This window comes from Eurytemora carolleeae, unplaced genomic scaffold (genome assembly GCF_000591075.1).
Source record: "Eurytemora carolleeae unplaced genomic scaffold, Eaff_2.0 scaffold473, whole genome shotgun sequence".
Taxonomy (NCBI): domain Eukaryota; kingdom Metazoa; phylum Arthropoda; class Copepoda; order Calanoida; family Temoridae; genus Eurytemora; species Eurytemora carolleeae.
Genome location: NW_019396633.1, coordinates 9251 through 31824, shown reverse-complemented (window position 1 = coordinate 31824; position 22574 = coordinate 9251). Strand labels below are relative to the sequence as shown.

Sequence of the window (22574 nt, the reverse complement as noted above, 5' to 3'; positions counted from 1 at the left end):
AGAATTTATAGTTTAACACATATATATCAAAGGTTTACTACAACAAGTTAAAAAAAATCATTTTATTTTGCAAATAAAATTTTATCCTAACAGTATATTTTTTCTAAAAGAGCAAAACAACACCATTTAGTTTCAGTAATTAAGAAAATATTGAATTTATTTTAAATCTAAAAAATTATCAACATTTGTGCAATTTATAAAATTAAGCTATAATTTATCAAATTTAAGTGTCTAGAATAAAGTTCTGAAAAAAATTTGGACCTTTTCAGAACAAGAAATATCATGTTTTTCTGGAATATTTCTTTATTACATTGCAAAACGTAAAATACGTTTTAGAAGGAACTGATTTATTGCCTCAAACTATAAATTTCTAATCCTTATTTCATTATTTTAACCCTAGATATTTCAAACTGTGAATTTTGCTCGAGCAAAAAGTTTAAATTTTAAAATATCACAATCAGGTTGCAAAGTTATAGGAATCAGGAAGTTAGAGTTGTTGGGATATGCTCAGTTCCTGTGTGCCCATGTAAAAGTTAACACGCATAATTTTAGAATTAAATAACAAGTCAGAACTCTTGTTAATCTCCGGATTTAGCATTGATCTCAATCATCCGGGTTCATTTAATTCCTCTTCGATTTCCTTTAGGCCTAATTGAAATCAAGGTATCAAACTAAAAGTCCCCTCGATGGATGTCGAGATCAAGTGTTCAATACTATTCAAACGTTCCGTTCTTTTATTACATTTTCATAAACAAACGTAAACTCAGTTAAATTTCTCATCTTTAAATCTAAGAAAATACAACATTTCTAAAACTTGTATCTGAGATGGAATTTAAAGAATTTGAGCCCCGGTTTAAATCTGCCAAAACCCGGTTTAAATTAAGCGCCGGTTTAAATCTTGAAACATTTGATACAATTTTAAGTGGAACCAACCATATTTAAGCCGCGGCTTAAATTTAAACCGCCGCTCAAATTCTTTAAATTCGGCCACTGTTTAAATAAGGTACAGTGAAGAGTATTAGATAGAGTCGTTCTCGTATATATTAATACAAAAGAGACGACATTTTTTTAGATTCCTACCAAGCTTTCAGACAGCATGGAAAAAAGAAAAGATGTCAATTAAATTTAACCTTCTCTTTATATAACTTTTAAACTTGTAATTTGAAAAAATCTTGTTGGAAAAAAACTAAATAGAAAAGTCGTCTTTATTGTATTAATATAAACGGCGTTCACTGTAGCTAAATACAATAAGATTATTATATATATGTACTAAGAATCCAAAGAACTGCTAAACATTGTAATCTATATACTTGATGCTGTAAGCAGAAGAAAACAAGAACCACTAGAGAAGGAGTTGAACCCTGAAATATCAATGAATTATTTTATTAAAAGTTTAAATGATTTTATATAAATAAGAATATTTTAGATGTACGTTTATGACAAAATGAACTGAAATATTACCATAATCCAATATCTTTGCAATATTTAAACTTTGAACAGAATCCATGGATTGAAATATCAAAGGTTTATGATATCGGGTTGCATTGCAAAGATGAGATTTTTTGGCAATTACTTAGTTCCTTTACAAAACAGCGAATATTAGTTTAACTCTTAACCCTATTCCCGCTGGGGGGGGGTCAATTTGACCCCCCCCTTTAGTTTTTTTTACATAACTCAAAAAGTATTGGTCTGAGGCTGTTGAAATTTTCTGACTTTTCTTACATACCCAAAGCCCTCCCTTGAGGGCTAAAACCGGGCTTTAATACTAACTGCCTGAGTCCTCAGGCACACTGCCTGAATGACTGCTTTTGCCTGTAACAAACTAAATCTTTGTTTTGACCCACTTTCACTTGTCAGATTTTGATAAAATTTAGCTTTTTGGAAAGCGTATGACATAAGGAAACGGATTGCACAAGTTTTGCGAAAAAAATTGCAAATTTTTTGCAAACAACCTGTCAAAGGAAATTTGCACATTTTTAGTTTTTCTTGATTAAAAATCAGGTTAATTAAAATTTTGCAAAAATTTTTGCATATTTGAAATGGCATGGTCAAGGGCTTTTCAAAAATGTATAATTTGTCATTTTTTGGACAATTTTTTTTTTGCAAACATTTTTACTATAAAACTGGATTTTGCGATAAAAAATTCAATTTTCGCAAATTTGCAAAATTTTTTGCAGATTCTAAAAGTAGAGCACAAGAGCTTTCTAATGATGTATCATTTGTCATATTTGGACATAAAACATGGGATTTAGAGGGGGGGGGGGACAAATTGACCCCCCCCCCAGCGTATCCTGGTTTTCAAGTACCCCAGCAGGGATAGGGTTAAAATACAGATTTGGAATAAAAAAAATGTTCTTAAAAAATTAATTTTTTAGAACCTAAAAATGATTGTAATAATGTGTTACAAATTCTTAAGAAGTACACCTTATACATTTTATAAAGAGTATTATATACAACAAACTTTAACTTTGTTTCTTTTCCTAAATAAGTAAAGTTTCTACAACATTTTTTAGAACTTTATTTCCTGAGAAGTCTATATCAGGGAGAAGGTGGGATAATGCTCAAGGTTTTTACATAACTTGGATATTTTCTTTTCTTCTTTACAACCTAATTGTTGATTTATTTACTTAATTAACAGGGGTGGAGAAAAGGTTTTCACACACACACAAACGAACCAACAGAAAAAGTAATTGTAAATCTGTATCACGTCACATGGACACTAACTAAGTGCATCCATGTTTCAGAAAATACTTTCTCATTCTTGGTGAACAATTTTTTATCAAGTTTTCTTGAAAGAACTGTCAGATAAAAAATAATCGAATCGGTAATTTATTCATGGGTTTTTATATATGGTTTAGCTACTATAGATACTATCATGTAAATTTAACGGATCTGGATATATTTCAGAAAGCTGTGACTTTCAATCACAACTTGAACAATTATACATGATCTTTTAGCCTTTTTTTCTTAAAAACTTTTTTGTCTGCATATTCGCTTTGAATTAATAAGAACATTATAGACAAAAATACGTATGATTTTAAATAAAGAAACCGAATGCTTCCCACTCTGGTTAGTCCGGGGTGAGATACTAATTAGATGGTAATAGCTTTGTCTGTTTCTTCAGAAAACTTGTTTTTTTTTTTCCCCAGAATTTTCACTTCCGGAATTTTTTCTTCCGCAATTTGTGCTTCTGACGACTAATTCTGGATGTTTTTGTGAGAAAATGTAATTATGCTAAACAAAATAATAAAAATCTGGAGATGGTAGGAAAATAATCAGGTTTAGAATTAATTTCCCATATTTCTCAAAGAAACAGTTATTTAAACTGGCGTTTTGTAATCCATGGACCATTATTGATTTGAAATGCAACTGTACAATTTTAACTAGAATCGACGATTAAGATAAAAATCATTTATTTTATTTGAAAATTCTTGTGTGAAATTTTTTTTTCAGGTTTCTACTATAATTCTAAACTCTAAAGTCAATGTGAATCAAGGGGGGAAAGGCACGCCACACCCGTATACTTTAATGTCCGCAATTGACAAACATAATATTGCGGCACCGCGCCCATATATGTCTTCCAGCTAAATGTATTTACTTATTATTCAAATTTGGATCACCGATTTAACTCATTCCTTAATTTTAACTTTAAATCGGTGGTTCAAATTTGAACCGGCAGAAGGTAGTTCAGCGAAGCAGATCAAATTCATAAAATTGGGTCCCAAGAATGAACTACCTGATCAAGACTAGATTGTGCTCCACCAGGTGCTCCAGCTCCATCTTGAAGTCCAGCAGGATCCTTCTCATCTTAAATATTCTAATTTTAGAAAAAAAAATATAGAACCTGTTTGGTAGTCTGGCAATAAAGTCGAAGTCCGCAGTCCAAATAAGTCAACATCAATATTAGTAAAGCAATGAAATTAGTCACATTAAAAGTATATAATGCACATAGCAAGTTAATTGACATGATTATGAATCATGAATCAGCGACAATCCTTTTTATGTTTCATTTTATCACCGCTAGAATGTGTTCTCTCCGCGTTATTTCCAAAAATATGGAATTTGATTGATTTAAAAGAAAAGTCGCCATGTTCTATGTAGATAGTTATTCAAGTTAAATCTGTAAAAAAAAAACTGTTTATCATGTGGATAAACTTAGTCTTTACTACCTTCTTCGCCCTGTTCATAAACATGTTTTTAATAACATATGTTACCCTTCCGCTGAGTACCCTCCCTTTCTCATAAACTTCCTCACCACCTTATTACCTTTTTCCTAATATATCATCATTATTAAGTTTAAAATGTGCATTGTAAAGTACAATCACGTAATCATTTACAATTCTCATTCGCTTAAAATGAGCCAATCAATTTAAAAACAACCTCCTCTGGTTAAGCGGGTCCAAACTATATAGCGAATCGTGAATTTGTATTATCTCGTATTTTTTAGTTAATAATATAAAAAATATAAAAAAAGGTACAAGCTATAGGACCTTAATCATTCCTGAATTAGTAAAATAATTTTTGGGGTGAATTGTGAACATCCCTTATAATAGCCTGATTTTAATCACAGATTTGTAAAATATAATTTTTAGATAAATGGGAGGAAAGTTAATTTTTGTTATTATCCTTTCCTATTTATTGCAATTTAAAAAGAGAAAATCCTATATTTAGCACCCCCCGTATAAGTTCAACGTATAGTTTTCATATTAGACGAAAAAGTAAAAAAAAAATCGGATTTGTTATGTTGCGCGCATTTAATAGCTTATTGAATAGTTTTTAAGAATTTTAACAAAATTAAAAACTATTTTTTTTTAAATATTTGGTCATCATGACATATTAGTTTTCTTGTAAATTGCAATGAAATATCTCGACTTTCATTTAGTGTCTATAGCTAATATCTACCTCCCGGTACGACTGGGTCAAACTTTTAAAAGTTTTTAAATTGTGAAACTATATATAAATAAAGCCATTGCAACGAAAAAGCTTGGTTTTCTTTCTTAAAGAATTTCTCTTGATAAATGATAGCCAAGACTTGCGTAGACATGGAAAGGGTTGGAAAGCCGTATAAAATGCGTAAAAAAGGCCTGTAAAGGCCTGGATTGGCATGGAAAGATGTGGTAAGGCATGGGAAGCGTTGAAAGACGTCTGGAAAGACGTTTAAGGCGTGGATACACTATGCATCTGATAAATGTTGATAGGATTTGTAAAGATCGCACTAAAAATTCAAGGGCGGCATAAAATGTAAAATATTTGAATATTTTTCATGCATTTTCTTTTCTTAGCAAATTTGAGAGATATTGTTTCTCAGAATAGAACGGTACCTATTCCTATATAGGAATGAATGAGCAGTCTTATCTTTGATAAAATGTCGATTTGATCTGAAGTTTAGGAATTACAAATAAAAATAACCGCATGAAAAGAAATATTTAAACGCTTGAATTGTTGCTAAATGATAGTCGTTAAGCGCTCTGCAAGCCTATTAGCATAGCAGTTGTTTGACATTTTTGCTTCAAATTGTATTATTAGATAGCTGCTAAATTAGAGACGAATTCTAAGTTGTTTCTCAATTGTGATGAATTCCATGTACGTATAAAGAATACAATCCAATATTTCCAATATAACTCATCTTTTTTCCGAATTTTTTTTTATCAAAATTATAAAACCATGTGAATTTGCTTATTTATACTTGTGTGGAAAATCAAAACTAGTTGAACCGCGAGGTCGTAAAGTCGTATTTGAAATTTTCCTTCTAAATGATAATTTTTAATTCCATTATCCAATAAGTTAAAAGGTGCCAATCATACTTTGCATGTTTTCTATCGACAATTCAAGTAAGATCTGCATTGCTAAAAGTTTAAAATGCAATTCCAAGTATCCTTTAACACGAACTTTATAATAATATGATTTGCCAAAGTATTAAATAATTAAACTTTAATTTAGCATGATGTTTAAGTATATCCCCGTCATTCTTAGAAAAAGGTCAAAATCAAGTACACAAACATATTCAAGACAGGCCTTTTAATTGATGAGGTAGAACAAATATTTCAAGAAAAATTTGAAAGTCTTACTCGATATTAAAAATCAACTGATTTAGTAAAAATTTGTCTGTGCACACTGCACAATGGCTAAATTTCTTTTTCATAGAACTATTTAAAGTTATTACTTGATTCAGTTTTATGATTACCACTGTATATTCATAATCATGGACCACTGGTTTTCAGAATAGATTCCAATCATGTTCAACCAATTTTCAGCGCTGAATCTTTCAAAAGAAGATTTAAAGTGACTTCTTTGATCAATCTTCAACCTCAAAATTCATTCATTTACATTCTTATTGACGGTCTTTTTTCTGCTTTTTATATTTTCAAAAATTTAGAAATGTCTATATAAATTATAAATAACAAATAATTAATTTCTCAATCAAACTTTATTTTTCTTATCTGTACATTGTTCATGTTTGCAACACTTCAGAATTGCATACTACCCCCACCGTGACATCAAGAATTCAGTATAATTTTTAGAATACAGGGTTCAGAGGAATAGTTCTTTCTTATAAATTGGCTAGTTACAAGGACATTAAAAAAATTAATTTCGTTTTATTTTCAAAATTAGCCGAAGTATGATTGAAGGATAGACGATCAAGAAAAAATGAAGAACAAGAAATATAGAAATCTAAAAATATTTCCATCTGATATCATATAGATATTCAAAAATATTGTAAAATTTAAATAAAATAAATTTTTTAAGTTAAACATAGTTTGAAATATAAAAATCTAAGAGAAGCAAAAAAAGATGGTGTCTTAGTTTAAAAAGCAATCTTTTAGTTTTAGATTTTTGAAATCAATCTTTAAGTTTTGTTTTCATTTTGAAAAGCAAATAAAGATCTTTTTGTACTTTCAAAAGCGTTTGATTTCTAAAAACAATCTTTATCTCGTATTTGGAAAATTGAAAAAATGTCTTTTTTTTTCAACGACAGTTTCTTCTCTGACCTTTTATTATATGAACTATAACCCAGTCAGGTGTAGAATATGATGGAACACAAGTATAGTTTCCGGAGTCCCCAGGCACTGTCCTGTCTATATTCAACCAACCCTGAACAAATTTTAAATTGTATAAGAAAGTTTATCAAAAATAACAAAACTTATGTTTGAATTGAACTTTTGATATGAAAATATAACTTTGTTCAGATACTAGTAATTTTGTTATTAAAAAACTTTGTTCTCTTTTTTTTTAAATGGCGTAAAAATAATCCTTTTATTTAGGATTAGATCCTTTTCCGTCTTTTTGCTCTTATATATTCATTAGGGAAAATATTATTAAAACTACATGTCGGAAAAAAACCTCTCCTTGTTTGCAACGAGTTTAATAGTTAATCTCTTATTTTTTTTTAACTGTGAATAGTTTTTATCAAGGGGTGGTACTCCTTTAAATATTAAAGTAAAATCATCATATTAAGAAATAGATTTATATTTATTTTAAATTACTTTTGAGTAACCTTCATGGGATGTTTAAAAAATAAAAAGCAATAGATATTTTATCTAGCTATGAGTATGTGAGAATATTCTAGAATTATTACCTGATATATTTTATCTAGATGAGTGTGTGAGAATATGCTAGAATTATTGCCTGGATAAAAAGCAATAGATATTTTATCTAGCTATGAGTATGTGAGAATATTCTAGAATTATTACCTGATATATTTTATCTAGATGAGTGTGTGAGAATATTCTAGAATCATTGCCTGGTATATTTTATCTAGATGAGTATGGGAGAATATTCTAGAATTATTTATATTTTATCTAGATGAGTGTGTGAGAATATTCTAGAATCATTGCCTGGTATATTTTATCTAGATGAGTATGGGAGAATATTCTAGAATTATTGCTTGGTATATTTTATCTAGATGAGTATAGGAGAATATTCTAGAATTATTGCCTGGTATATTTTATCTAGATGAGTATGGGAGAATATTCTAGAATTATTACCTAGTATATTTTATCTAGATGAGTATGAGAGAATATTCTAGAATTATTACCTGGTATATTTTATCTAGATGAGTATGGGAGAATATTCTAGAATTGATACCTAGTATATTTAATCTAGATGAGTATGTGAGAATATTCTAGAATTATTACCTGGTATATTTTATCTAGATGAGTATGGGAGAATATTCTAGAATTATTACCTGGTATATTTTATCTAGATGAGTGTGTGAGAATATTCTAGAATTATTACCTGGTATATTTTATCTAGATGATTATGGGAGAATATTCTAGAATTATTGCCTGGTATATTTTATCTAGATGAGTATGGGAGAATATTCTAGAATTATTCCCTTGTATATTTTATCTAGATGAGTGATGAGTATGGGAGAATATTCTAGAATTATTACCTGGTATATTTTATCTGGATGAGTATGGGAGAATATTCTAGAATTATTACCTAGTATGTTTTATCTAGATGAGTATGGGAGAATATTCTAGAATTATTGCCTGGTAAATTTTATCTAGATGAGTATGGGAGAATATTCTAGAAGTATTGCCTGGTAAATTTTATCTAGATGAGTGTGTGAGAATATTCTAGAATTATTGCCTGGTATATTTTATCTAGATGAGTATGGGAGAATATTCTAGAAGTATTGCCTGGTAAATTTTATCTAGATGAGTGTGGGAGAATATTCTATAATTATTACCTAGTATATTTTATCTAGATGAGTATGTGAAAATATTCTAGAATTATCACCTAGTATATTTTATCTAGATGAGTATGTTAGAATATTCTAGAATTTTTACCTGGTATATTTTATCTAGATGAGTATGGGAGGATATTCTAGAATTATTCTTTACTTCAGGATCCAGTAATCTCTGATCTTGGAACCAGTGTAGCACTCCGGTATCCCTGAAATATTTACAGATATATACTGTATCTTGTATAATGTATACTGTATCATGTAACATGAATTCTGAATCCCTGAAATATTTACATATATATACTTTATCTTGTATAATGTTTACTGTATCATGTAACATGTATCCGGTATCCCTGACATTTTTAAATATATACTGTATCTTGTATGATGTGTACTGTATCATGTAACATGTATCCGGTATCCCTGAAATTTTTACATATATACTGTTTCTTGTATGATGTGTACTGTATTATGTAACTTGTATCCGATATCCCTGAAATATTTACATAAAAACTGTATCTTGTATAATGTGAACTATATCATGTAACATGTATCCGATATCCCTGAAATATTTACATATATACTGTATTTTGTATAATGTATACTGTATCATGTAACATGCATCCGGTATCCCGGGGAAATGTATTCTGTATGAATTATCCCAGAAATAATTATATTTTGTTTTTTGTTATTTTTATCCAGCTTTCCGTATCCCTGAAATGGTTATGATATTTGTATCTTTTATTCCATTATTTGTATCCTATATCAATGAGAGAAAATTATTGAATACATTGTTGTCTTTGAAATGTCCATAGTTTGTGGTTTGACCCTGTAGGATATCAGTTAGCTGGGGTTTAAGAATACAATTTCGATCTAGTAAAACCAGGGTTTTCAAGATATAGTATAAACATAACTCAAGAACCCCTTAACCGATTTGCCCCAAATTTTGATTGGGGACGTTTGTCGAACCTCGGTAATCATCATAGCTTATTTTAAAAAATATCAGTTGAATTTATTTAGGCAAAGCTGGGTTCCCAAGCTTGTATTATATTCCTGTTCATTGTTCAATATTTGCAGTATTAGTGTGCTAAGTCTCTTATATAAACTGTAATCACTAAACTGAATAGATCTAATATCCTATTTTTAATTTTCAATAAAGACGATTTTTTAAAATTATATTTCTGTACAGCGCTTTAATTTCATAATCCTTATGCCTTTGTAACCTTTTGTCGTGGACATTTTAAATTGCAAACCCAAACAAATTACATGGGTTAAACACCACTGTACTACGTTTAGGATTCTTGCATATTTTGACATCACCAGGTTGGTATGAAAATAAATATCAAAAATAAAAACAACTTTAAACCATTTTAAAGTTACCTGAAATGTTGGTCTGGACCTGATGGACCTAGGTTGACCCTGCACACTAGCCGCAGCGCACTTCCAGCCTTCAGGTACAGTTCCTTTGGGCCGGTCACCTCAGCTCTAGATTTAGTTTTTTAATTAAAGGTCTGTACACATGACACTCCATTCAGATAGTGCCATGTCCGATTCACAATGTATACCATTAAAAATTTTTCCTGATCAAGTAGAAATTAGACATCCATGTTAATAATTTAAAAAATCGATTATTTTCAATTGGGGGTCTCTAGAAAAGGCATTTTTTCTGCTAAAGCAAAGGATGCTGGACATATTAGAATCAAACTCTGTTCAAGCTTAAAATACGACGTAATCACAAAGACAGCAATTTCATTAAGAATATTTTTATAATGGCTTGTACGTTTACTATATTTTTTATAATTTAAACCTTTAGTCAGGTCTATAAATATGAACCCCGACATCGGAAACTGGAAGTCTCATTAAGATTGTATATTTTTATAGAAATTATGATTTCATTCTCTTCTATAATTCATTAACAGTCAGCTATGATATGCATTTTCTGCTTCTTAAATAAAAAGTGCATTAATTTTATTTTTTCGGGGGGGAGGGGCACCCCGAACTAACCAGAGAGAGAATCCTCCCAATCTAAATTAGACAAAAATAGGGTTTAAATCGGGATAGGGTTAAATAATAGGGTTAATATTTATATCAAAATGTTGCCTCTCTTCTTTCCTGGATGCAGCAATAAGTAGAACAGAGTTAACTAACAGATTATTTTAAACTTTACATTTATTTCCTATTTCCTACAAGAACTCAACTAAGGATGGGCATTAGGCAAGTTCTATAAATGAATGGAAAGCTTTTAAAATTGATGAAAATTCCTTAAAAAACCGAACAGAAATAACCGTGAAGTTAATTGATTCTTATGCCAACTCAATCTTAACTTTAAAATTCGGTGATGTTGATGGACCAAACCTCTGAAGAGTAAAAAAGTAGATGTTAGTTTCACATTTATTGAAAGTATATTTCTGTCTGGGTTTACTCTTGTCAGTTCTATCGATATATAATAACCATCAAAATCGATAAAAAAAAAAAAAATTTTGTTAAAAATCACAAGAAAATAAAAAAACAAAAAAGATTATTCAAAATAAAAGCTTATATGTTTTGGGTAGTTTAGAGCAGGGTTGGACGAAAGACACAAAGTTCTGTAAGGATTTTTAAAAATTGGTGTAAAATTCCGTTATTTGTAGAAAACTAATGGTTATTTGTTGAACATATCCGTTATGTTAATTTAACATATAACGTTTGAAAAAAGGAGCTTGACGCCCAGCACTGCAGGTTTAGCTAGAGAATTGTTATATTTTCCAGTTCAAGCTTAGGATATAATAGTATTCTGTGTGGGACTACACATTTACTGTTTAAATATTAAGTAGGATTAGATTTATTTCTCTTCATTCTTCACAACAACATGCTCAGCTCTAATCCATAATGTCTCATTTAATGAGTCATTTTTTTGCTAGAATTGAGCCAAACAGCCGCATTTTCTCACATAGTATACAATAAACTAAGTGTAATGTTGTTGGAAAATGAATTGCTTCTTTTATAAGTATCGACAAAATTTTAAAAGACTTCCTGCTAAATATATTGTTTATAAGATAAGAAAGAAAGTTAAAGAAAGAAACTGATTATTCGCCTAAAACAATAATGTTCTTTTCCTTATTTAACTTCTCGGCTTTTAGGACGCTTCGCACCCATCTGATATTTCAACCTTTTATCGTGGCATATCAAGTGAATATCTTCTCTTTGTAAAATTGAAACAATAACAAAAAAAATCACGGATTTAATAATATTTTTTTGCGCATCTTTAAAATTTGACTAAAACACTTACTTGTGTGCATACATTTTGTAATTTTGAGCATCCAAAAACATTCCCTGGGGTCATGTGAGGTCCGTTTTAACATTTATTGGATACGGATAGGCAACGTTAACTCTTTGATTTTTAGAACTTAGACTTTTTGATCTAGCAGAATTTTTACAGTTTGTAAAAAAAATATTTCTTCTGCATCAGGTTGGTTAAGATATAAGGAGGGTAAAATAAAAGTTCCTTCAGCAAGATACAAATTGATAAAACGGGAAATTCTAAAAACACCTTACAGGGCTCCCGAGGAGAAAGGTCCGGGCCTAGAGAATTGTTTTAAAATCGGATTCTTTAAGTTGAGACATTTTTCAATATGAATTATGGTAGATGTAAAGAATGGATCAGGAATAGGATGGAACAGGAATAGGAAGGAGATGGAAAAGGATTGAACAGGAAAAGGACGGAACAGGAATAGAATGGAACAGAAACAGAATGGAACAGGAAAAAGAAGAAACAGGAATAGGATTGAACAGGAATAGGATGGAACAGGAATAGAATGGAACAGAAACAGAATGGAACAGGAAAAAGAAGAAACAGGAATAGAATGTAATAGTAACAGGATGGAACAGGAATTTAATGGAACAGGAACAGGAGGGAACAGGAAAAGGATGGAACAGGAACAGGATGGAATAGTATTAGTATGGAACAGGAACAGGATGAAACAGGAATACGATGGAACAGGAACAGGATGGAACAGGAATAGGAAGGAATATTAATAAAATGGAACAGGAACAGGATTGAACAGAAATGGAACAAACCAGGAATAGGAAGAAACAAAGAATAGGATAGAACAGAAGTAGGAAGGAGAAGAGTAAAGGATTGAACAGGAATAGAATAGAACAGGAACAGAATGAAAGGTACAGTGAAGACAACTACAGGGTGCTAACAGAATAAAACAGGAAAAAGGATGGAAAAGGAACAGGATGGAACAGGATAGAACAGAAATTGGACTGAACTGGATATGATCTAAATGAGTCAAACAATTTAATTGATTATAGGCGCAAAGTAGAAAAAGTACAGCATTATTGGAAAACAATTTGAAATATAGAACTTCAAATTTCAAAACTAATCCTAAACTTACGCATTTATACTTTACAAAACTGTGCAGGAATCAAAGTTTTCATAAACGTTTATTCCAGCAAGTTTCCTTTGAAATTTTTGATTATTAACACAGACTGTTTCATTTTGACTTCTAATGGTAAAAAATTGTATTCTAAAAATGTTTAAAGAATTTTATTTTAAATCAATATGCAATATGGATGTGTGTTACTATTTTCATTGTATCCATTTATTGTTTATTGGAATATAAAAATGTATCCATCTATGGATGGATCGTTTTGTTTTAAAATCGACGAATAAAAAACGAAACAATAATTTTTTGTTTTTTTGAAAAAAAACTTTCGATTTTTAAAACGACCCATTGTTAAGGACTGTTTACGACGACCCTTCGTTAACCAACGTTAACAACGACCCTTCGTTAAAGATCTTTAACAACCTTTTTAAGAGAAAAAACATTTTTTGGTCGGAAATTCAGAGCTCATATTTTTTTTTTGTCAGAAAACACAAGGTTAGTAAGCATTAAGGTTATTTGTCTGGATAAAAAAACCTTTAAGACAACTTTCATAGCTTTATCTTCCTGAAAAAAATGAAAATTAATTGTCTTAATACTCAGATTCATTAGCGAACTTTTTTCAAAAACAATCGTTTTTCGTTTTTATTAAAAAACGATCGTTTTCGTAATTTGAAACTTAATAAAGTGGTTCGTTCTCAAAAAACGATATTTTGTTTCCTAAACCGAAACGATCGTTTTAAGAAAAAAATAATGACGAAACGAAAAACAATATTTTTTTCGATCGTTTTTAAAAACGATTTACAACCCTAGATTTACAAAAACTTTTCTTTTTGTATTTACTCAATTCTTGAATGCAAATATTGGTTATGCTGCCTTGTTATTGAAATATTGCATGAAGTTTTAAACGAAATCTAAACTGTACAGAGCTAGACAACTTGTTTTTAATTTCTTTAGAATATTCTATAGAACCAAATATTTAAGTACATAAAGACAATATATAAAACAAGTCTATAAAAGAGAACAAGGACTATAGTTTAGTCACGAAAAGTAAATTTCTTCTTAGATTGAATTATTAAGTTTTTTTGCTTTATGAAGAAGTAATCTCAAGTAACCCCTACACTAAGAGTGTACACTAGCATCCCAGAACAACAAAGATACCCTTTAGTTCTTTGTCTGTTCAACAATGAAGAAAAAATCGTCATCTTGAAAAGTGTGCTAAAAATGCTCTTATCAATTTTTAATTTGAATACAAAATATTTTTCTACAATTTGAAGGTTGAAAGGATCAGCAGGGGTCTGAAAGGGACTGTAAGCGTAACTTCAAGTGCCCCTCCATGCAAAGATGGCAATGTCCGATTCACAACGGTACCCGTAGAGCTATGTTGGATTAGTTATGAATTAGATATAAATGTTTAGAATTTTGAAACATGTTTAGTTTTAATTGTGGTTTCTTTACAAGAGTGACTTGCGCATTTCTCCTGCAGAATTAACCTTTTATTGAGCTAGAAAAACGAAAATATCTTCCACATTTTTGATGATATAAAAGTTTCAATAGTACCTTTGTGAATCAGGCAGTGCCTTTGCATGAAGTTTTTCTTATAGTTGCTCCCACAGTTTCTTTAATATGTAAATTTGAACCAATTTTACCTTGTTTCTTGAACCACAAGGTTGACCGTCCAATCTCCCTTTGGTTCTGTATTTGTCTGGCACTGGTACCGTCCTGCATCCTCCCCACCAACCAGTCCTAGCCGCAGCTCCCACACTCCTGTGCCGTGCTTAGACACCTGAGTGCAGTTTTATTGAAACATTAAACAATTATGCTACAGAAATTGAGTTTTTGCCACAAACTCAAATTTTTTTTTCCGACATTTTTTTATCTAATGGTGTAAACCTGGAACATTTTCAACTTCGAATATATGACTAAATATCTGAGATTGTGGCAGCTTCCTTTACTATTAGCCCTAACCATTAGCCATCAGCCATCTTTAGGTCTTAATTTATAGGTATTTCAAGTGACCCTAGCTTTCTTTTTAGAGTGGCATGTCCTATTCATAATGGTACCATTTAAACACTGTGCTCCCATAGCAGAGTTATATTTCTACCTGAACTCTTGAATCTGATGTAAACACTGTGCTCCCATGACTAAGAATTACAAGATCTCTCCTCCTAACCCAGGATATCTAGGAAGACAAATCTCAGAATTAAGAATTGATCTTCTGCATAAGTACGGCCTAAAATAATTCCTTTTCGAATCCCTTGTCAATCGTATTCGTAATCGTATTCTTGCAGGAATAACTAAAATGTAAGGATTCAGTATTGATCCTCGATTCAAAAGTTCCCACATTGGATATCAAGATCAAGATTAAGAAAACTCAAAAGCTCTCGTATCAGAAATAACAATTTAAATGAATAAGGAAGTCCAAGTTCTAAAGAAACTAACTTTAAAAAGAAAGATAATTTCCTGTCACGTCTCGCAAATGAGAATGTAAAGAATGATTCGAAACTTTGTATTTTGAGAAGAACGGACGAGTGCAAAAGTGTTTGTAGTGGAACCAAGCGGACCCGTAGAAGTTAAACTGTTAAAAGTTTTCTGCAGTTCTTATACTTGGCATAGTTTTAGCATTGTTAGGATAACATTCTTTCTATAAATATTAAACTTGACAAAAAGCTGGAAGAAGATAACTTGGAACAGACTGGACACAAAGAATTGAATTATATTCTTTAGTCTTTGCATTCGTGGATGTCTAAGACATAATACTCAATTTAAACTTGGAATCGTAATATTAAAGGTTTCAAGTCATCTTTACAGTCTCATCCTTGGTGGGTAACATTGTATATGCAAAAGTCCTTTTTCAAATCGGGTTCTAAATTTAGTGATTATTTTGAGGACCGTTATTAAAAATTTACTGTTTTTTTACTATAAAAGTGCCAAACAAAGTTATCAAAGTTATCAATTGCAGATTGGTATTCTCGATAAGTTTGCGCATTTTTATTACATTATGCAATTTTTTTCTCTCTCTGATAAAAGATATTATTTGTGAAAAATCGTTTTTGTTAATATCTTTTGTTAGAATAAAAATATTGTAATGTATAATGTTAACAATGTCAAATTTGACTTGTATGAAATTTTTAAATGGGATTCATATCTCAGATTTTTGTTGCGCCTCTTAAAAGATAAAAAAACTTTCAATAATTATTAACGAGCCAAAATGATTACCATCGTAGTTCTAATGCAAAAATGCAAAAGTAAAGGTTGAACATATTTTTTTTGCCAAAGAAAGGAAATTTAGAGTCAATATTTCACTGTAAGTTCTCCGGGTACACAGTTCCACTGTATACAATAATTTATAATAAAGTGTTATTAAATCTTAACATTCTACAGCGTTAAGCTATAAGTACACATTTACAATTAAACATTCTAGGAAGTACAGCAAATTTTAACATTTTTTGAAGGGGGGTGGAGGGACTGGCACAGTATAAATTTGTCTTAAATTTAATTCTACATCATCATATATATATATATGAACCAGCTTTTTCTTTCACTGACATTTATGGAAATTTTTGATTTCATTAAGATATATTTTAGATTGTAATTTACTTTGATGTAATCATCAAAAGATTAATGTTACAATTTCTTAAAACGATGATATATTGATAAGTCTTGAAACTCCTTTCAGAATATCCGAAAACCTTCATTTAAAATCATTACTTTTAGCCATGTAACTCTGCAGGAAACACAATGATTGCAGGGTTTAAATTATGCCGTTATGAGCATGGTTAAAATTACATTGGGGTGTTTAGTTGTCTCGTTTTCTAGTTGTTGTTTAACGGTCTAGTTTTCTAGTTGTCTAGTTGTCTAGTTGTCTAGTCATCTAGTTGTCTAATTTTCTAGTCGTCTAGCTGTCTAGTTGTATAGTTATCTAGTTGTTTAGTTGTCTTGTTGTCTAGTTGTCTAGCTGTCTAGTTTTATAGTTGTATAGTTGTCTAGTTTTCTAGTGTTCTAGTTGTCTACCTCTAAATCTGGCTCCTGAACTCCCAAACAGCAGAACAGCCTAGCTGTCAGACCAGCGTGTGTTGTTACGTTCTTCTGAATATACAATAATTAACATTAAAAAACAAAAAACTGACCCTGGTTTGGTTTTGATAAACATTTACCTGAACCTGGTTTGGTTTTGATAAACCTTTTCCTGACCGTGGTTTGGTTTGGATACACACTTACCTGACCCTAGTTTGGTTTGGATCAAAAATACCTGACCATGGTTGGGTTTGGATAAACATATACCTGACCCTGGTTTGGTTTTGATAAACATTTACCTGAACCTGGTTTGGTTTTGATAAACATTTTACTGAGCCTGGTTTAGTTTGGATACACACTTACCTAACTCTAGTTTGGTTTGGATAAACATATACCTGACCCTGGTTTGATTTTGATAAGCATATTCCGGACCCTGGTTTGGTTTTGATAAACATATACCTGGCCCTGGTTTGGTTTTGATAAACATTTTCCTGACCCTGGTTTGGTTTTGATAAACATATACCTGACCCTGGTTTGGTTTGGATTCACACTTACCTGACCCTCGTTTGGTTTTGATNACCCTTACCCTGGCTTGGTTTGGAGAAAACATATACCTGACCCTGGTTTGGTTTGGATAAACATATACCTAACAAATATACTTGTTTGTTTTAGATAAACATATACCTGACAAATTTACTTGTTGTTTTAGAGAAACATTTACCTGACAAATATCCTGGTTTGGTTTGGTTTGTAAAGATATCTTGAAAGGCAGAAAAACTAAAACGAGAAGATTAAATATTAATGTATTTCATTCTTTAAACAAAACTTTAAATTCTTCAAAGATAAAAACTTGCATCTTATTATTTTTTATTCTTAGAAGGGAAAGCATGTTCAAACAAAATTCGGAAAATTGTTTTAAGAAATTTTTGCTTCAACAGTGTTTTAAACTTAAAAATGAAATCTGGATTAAGCTTAAAACCATCTGACAGCAGAAAACATGTTTTTAAAGGTAGTTCAATTTTATTTTCTTTATTTGACATTCCTTTTTGCTTTTTAGATTAAGTTTTTTTTCCGCTTCATAATTCAAATTAAAAAACAAAAAAATATTTTCATCTGAAAAATACGATTACTCTCAAAGGGTTGATAAAAAACAGGTAAAAAACATATTATGAAACATTTCTAACTGGGACCACGTATCTCAAAAGCTTGTAATAAATGTAAAATATGTTTAGTCTTTCTAAACTTGTAGCAAAAATCGTGTAAACATGATATTCTGTAAACTTGCAGTTCATTCTACATTTTTAATGATTTAATGTTGTAAATTCAGACATAATGCAATTATTCATTGAAACTGTCTTTCAATTGAATACTTAACATGATTAGCATAAATCGTGCGACATACTTAAATTACACTGAACTGCGTTATATCTATTCTCTCTAGTCTTATAAATACGTACATTAAACTTCAACTGTGCGATAAATATGTAACGGTCTGATTCATGTTATATAGATAACATCGTAGGAATTGTAACTTCGGCAAGTCCTGGCAACTTTGTACTTCTATAGAGTAACTTCGTACTGTTTACTGCTTGAGATCGAGTAGACCTGAAACCCTGAAACTTGTATTCAGGTCGATCGTCACCTATAGTTTGGTATCTATATCTAGCTTGTACAGATAATAAGACTAAAACCCCGGTTTGATAAGCAGGTCGATCGTCACCTATAGTTTGGTATCGATATCTAGCTTGTACAGATAATTAGACTAAAACCCTGGTTTGATAAGCAGGTCGATCGTCACCTATAGTTTGGTATCTATATCTAGCTTGTACAGATAATTAGACTTAAACCCCGGTTTGATAAGCAGGTCGAATTGTCCCCATCATTTGGGATCGATATCTAGCTTGTTGGATAGCTAGGCTTGTGTTTGTAAATTCAGACATAATGCAATTATTCATTGAAACTGTCTTTCAATTGAATACTTAACATGATTAGCATAAATCGTGCGACATACTTAAATTACGCTGAACTGCGTTATATCTATTCTCTCTAGTCTTATAAATACGTACATCACACTTCAACTGTGCGATAAATATGTAACGGTCTGATTCTTGTTATATAGATAACATCGTAGGAATTGTAACTTCTGCAAGTCCTGGCAACTTTGTACTTCTATAGTGTAACTCCGTGCTGTTTACTGCTTGAGAGTAGACCTGAAACCCTGAAACTTGTATTCAGGTCGATCGTCACCTATAGTTTGGTATCTATATCTAGCTTGTACAGATAATTAGCCTAAAACCCCGGTTTGATAAGCAGGTCGAATTGTCCCCATCATTTGGGATCGATATCTAGCTTGTTGGATAGCTAGGCTTGTGTCCTTGTGTGGCATTGAAGCACTGTAGCCCTGTGTTGATATGTATAACCAGGTTGGATCGTCCCCATCACATGGGATTGATATATGTATTATAGCTTGTTTGAAAGCTAATTTTGTGTCCCTGTGTGGCAATGTGTGGTTGATTTTGATAGCTGACGGATTGTACCTAAATAGATATGTTCGAGACCTTGTTATGAAGTAGGTGTTTACTACAAACTTTGTTTTAATAACTCAAAATATGTACACAAAAATAACAATTTTGTTTAGTCATTTAAATAAAAAAATTGCCATTTTTATATCTTCCTAAGCTTAATGGTTCGCTGACTTTGTTTTTTGGCCCTTTTTGAGCTCAGGGAATAAAATTGACAAATTTAAAAGATTTTTCAGAATTAAGATTGATCCATCTTGAAAACTTGACCTTTTACATTTCAAATTTGTCTGGAAGTTAATTTGAAATCCACCTTCGGAAAATTCAGACGGAGAAAGGATTTTCTGCATCAAGAATCCAGGGATAATTTGGACTGTATTCACAAATGCATTTCAAATCATATTCAGCCAACTTTATTAATAAATCAATAAATGTATTTTTGATACTTTGACAATAAATTTTAGATTTTTCTGTGTAAACTGTGTTAATTTAATCGTTAGATTAAGATAAAATTGAGGCCCACTATAAACAGACAGATGAGATATCTTATTTTTATATTATCAATATTTTAAATGCTAATTTTTTTTTTTTTAACTTCGTATTTGATAAAAAATTCAACAGCTTCTTGTATCATAAAAATTGAAACACTAGTATCATTAACTTGTGTGTAATCTAAACATTCATCAATTGCCAGATAGTTTAAAAAATGGCATGTCTAATTCACAATGCTAATTTAAAAACTTTCTCTGATCAAGTATGAATTAGATGTCCGGCCAGAGGCCGAATTTAAAGAATTTTAGCCGCGGCTCGAATATCGAAGTGATTCCACTAAACATTTTATTGAATTGAAGATCTAAGCCGTCGCTTGATTGAAACCGGTTATTGGCGGATTTGAGACGCAGCTCAAATTCATTAAATTCGGACTCAGGTTTTTGTTTAAAAGACTTTTATTTGTGGTTCCTCTACAAAAAGTGATTTGAGCATTTCATGACAAAGAAATTATTTGGTTAAATTAACAGATGAACACTTTTAACCCTATAAATAGGAAGGTATTCTCCCCAGATTAAGGTTTAAAGGTATTCTCCCCAGATTAAGGTTTAAAGGGTACTGTTGTGAATGAGGTGTGCAAGTCCTCTAGTCCCTTTAATACAGAATACACCTTATATGCCTGAAGAATCCCTTCTAGTAAAGATAAAGACTAAATGTATTTTCAAGTAATCTCTTCAATCCGCTTAACTTTGACACATGTTTGTGTACTTTTATCATGAAGCAACCTCAGCAACATAATTCCAGAAACTTTATCAGCTTTGATAAATTAAAAATATTTTACAGAGTTTTTAAAATACGTCTTTAAGTGTCCTTTTTCTAGTAACAATTTTATCTGTTCACTATTTCTCTTCAGCATAATTGCTATTCGCAGATTTTCCGCTTAAAGGAATTGAGTTTTTGCCACAAACTCTGATTTTCTAATCCCGATATCTTGCAACACAATGTCGTAGACCTTAGATATTTCAAACTATGAATTCTGTTAAATCAAATAATCTAATTTTGAAATTTAAAAGGTTTACACCATCAGCTTGCAAAGATATAAGTATTATAAAATCAGAGTTTGTGGTAAAAACTCATTTTCTTTAAGCAATAATAAATTTCAAGATTTTTCTTGGTCTAAATATTTAATTTTCATTGGTTCATGTGAGTTGCTAAAATCAAATTCAATGCCCGATTTCGCCGTTTTGATAGATTTGACGTTTCTTTGATCCAAACAGAAAAGCTAATGAGCAAAGCATTCATGTATATAAATTTATCAAAAGACCCCGTTGCACCAACCGCCTTAAATATGCAGTTTTCAGGGATAAATTAGGATGAATTACCTTCAAAGTATGATTGCATAATATGATATGAATTCTTAATTCAGTGTTGACAGTCAAAATTAAGTTTAATTTTAGGCGCTAAATAATATTTGAGAAGAAATGTTTAAAGTGCATACAATACTGTTAAAGAAATATATCCTATAGTTTTCAACCATTTTCGCCTTTATAAACGTGTAAGATAAAATTTAATTACTAACGATCAAATCCTGAATTGATTAGGATTCTACCTGTAATTTAACCCATTGATTATACCCCTGGGTTTGTAAAAATTTTCTGGTTTTACCTGAAATTCCTAGAATATGAAGAATACTCAGCATTTTTCAGCAAAATTTTTTATCTGAAATTTTTAATGAAAGATATAAATATCTTTCACTCTCAATTGCACTTACAAATATTGAAATCTTTAAGGTTATCAGAGCTCATCTTATTGAAGAGGAAAATGTTTTGAATTATTAATATGCAACCAGATTATTTTGCTTTTTCTCCTACTTGTGGTAAATAAAACAAGTCTTTGCCACAAACATCGTTTTTATAATCTTATATCTGTGAAACAAGTCATAGACGTTACATATTTCAAACTATGAATTCTCTTAGATCAAATAATCTAAGTTTGAAATATCAATGTTTACTCCATTAGGTTGCAAAGAAATTGGTTTTAGTAAATGTGAATTTGTGACAAAGACTCAGCTAGTATACTTTATAATAAAGCTCTTTGCTCATGAATATATATTTGTATATATATTAGCCAAAGATGTCCAAACAGTTGGACCAAATGGGCTGAAATTATTTAAGGGAACCCATGGGTTCACTGGGTACCCCGGGGGTAGAAAATTAAAATTTTGTTTTTAAAATAATTTAATTTTTTTCATCCCACGGGCAACGCCGAGCACTTTACCTAAGGTCAAATTAACCTTTTCTTCTTCTTTATTGTTTTCCTTGCTTTAAAACTTTAAGATAAATAGCACGATCACGGTAACACTGAATTATTAATAAAATACTTTCTTTTTATTAAAATCAGAAAAACGGAAACTGTATTTCTTCTATATCTTCACAGCCCAAAGTCGTAAACTTTAGATATTTCAAACAATGAATTGTTTATAACTTTGAAAAC

General features: G+C 30.8%; 1 protein-coding gene across 1 annotated transcript; it reads right to left on the bottom strand.

Moving 5' to 3' along the window:
- Positions 1–919: 919 nt before the first annotated feature.
- Positions 920–21802, bottom strand: LOC111706619 (protein turtle homolog A). Its single transcript, XM_023479531.1, has 10 exons — positions 21747–21802; positions 17795–17850; positions 17071–17145; positions 15161–15238; positions 14706–14842; positions 10070–10174; positions 8793–8898; positions 6990–7092; positions 3737–3807; positions 920–1361 (listed from the first exon to the last, which is right to left on the bottom strand). The coding sequence occupies exons 1-10, from the start codon at positions 21778–21780 to the stop codon at positions 1257–1259; spliced, it is 870 nt and encodes a 289-aa protein (XP_023335299.1). The 5' UTR covers positions 21781–21802; the 3' UTR covers positions 920–1256.
- Positions 21803–22574: the final 772 nt, after the last annotated feature.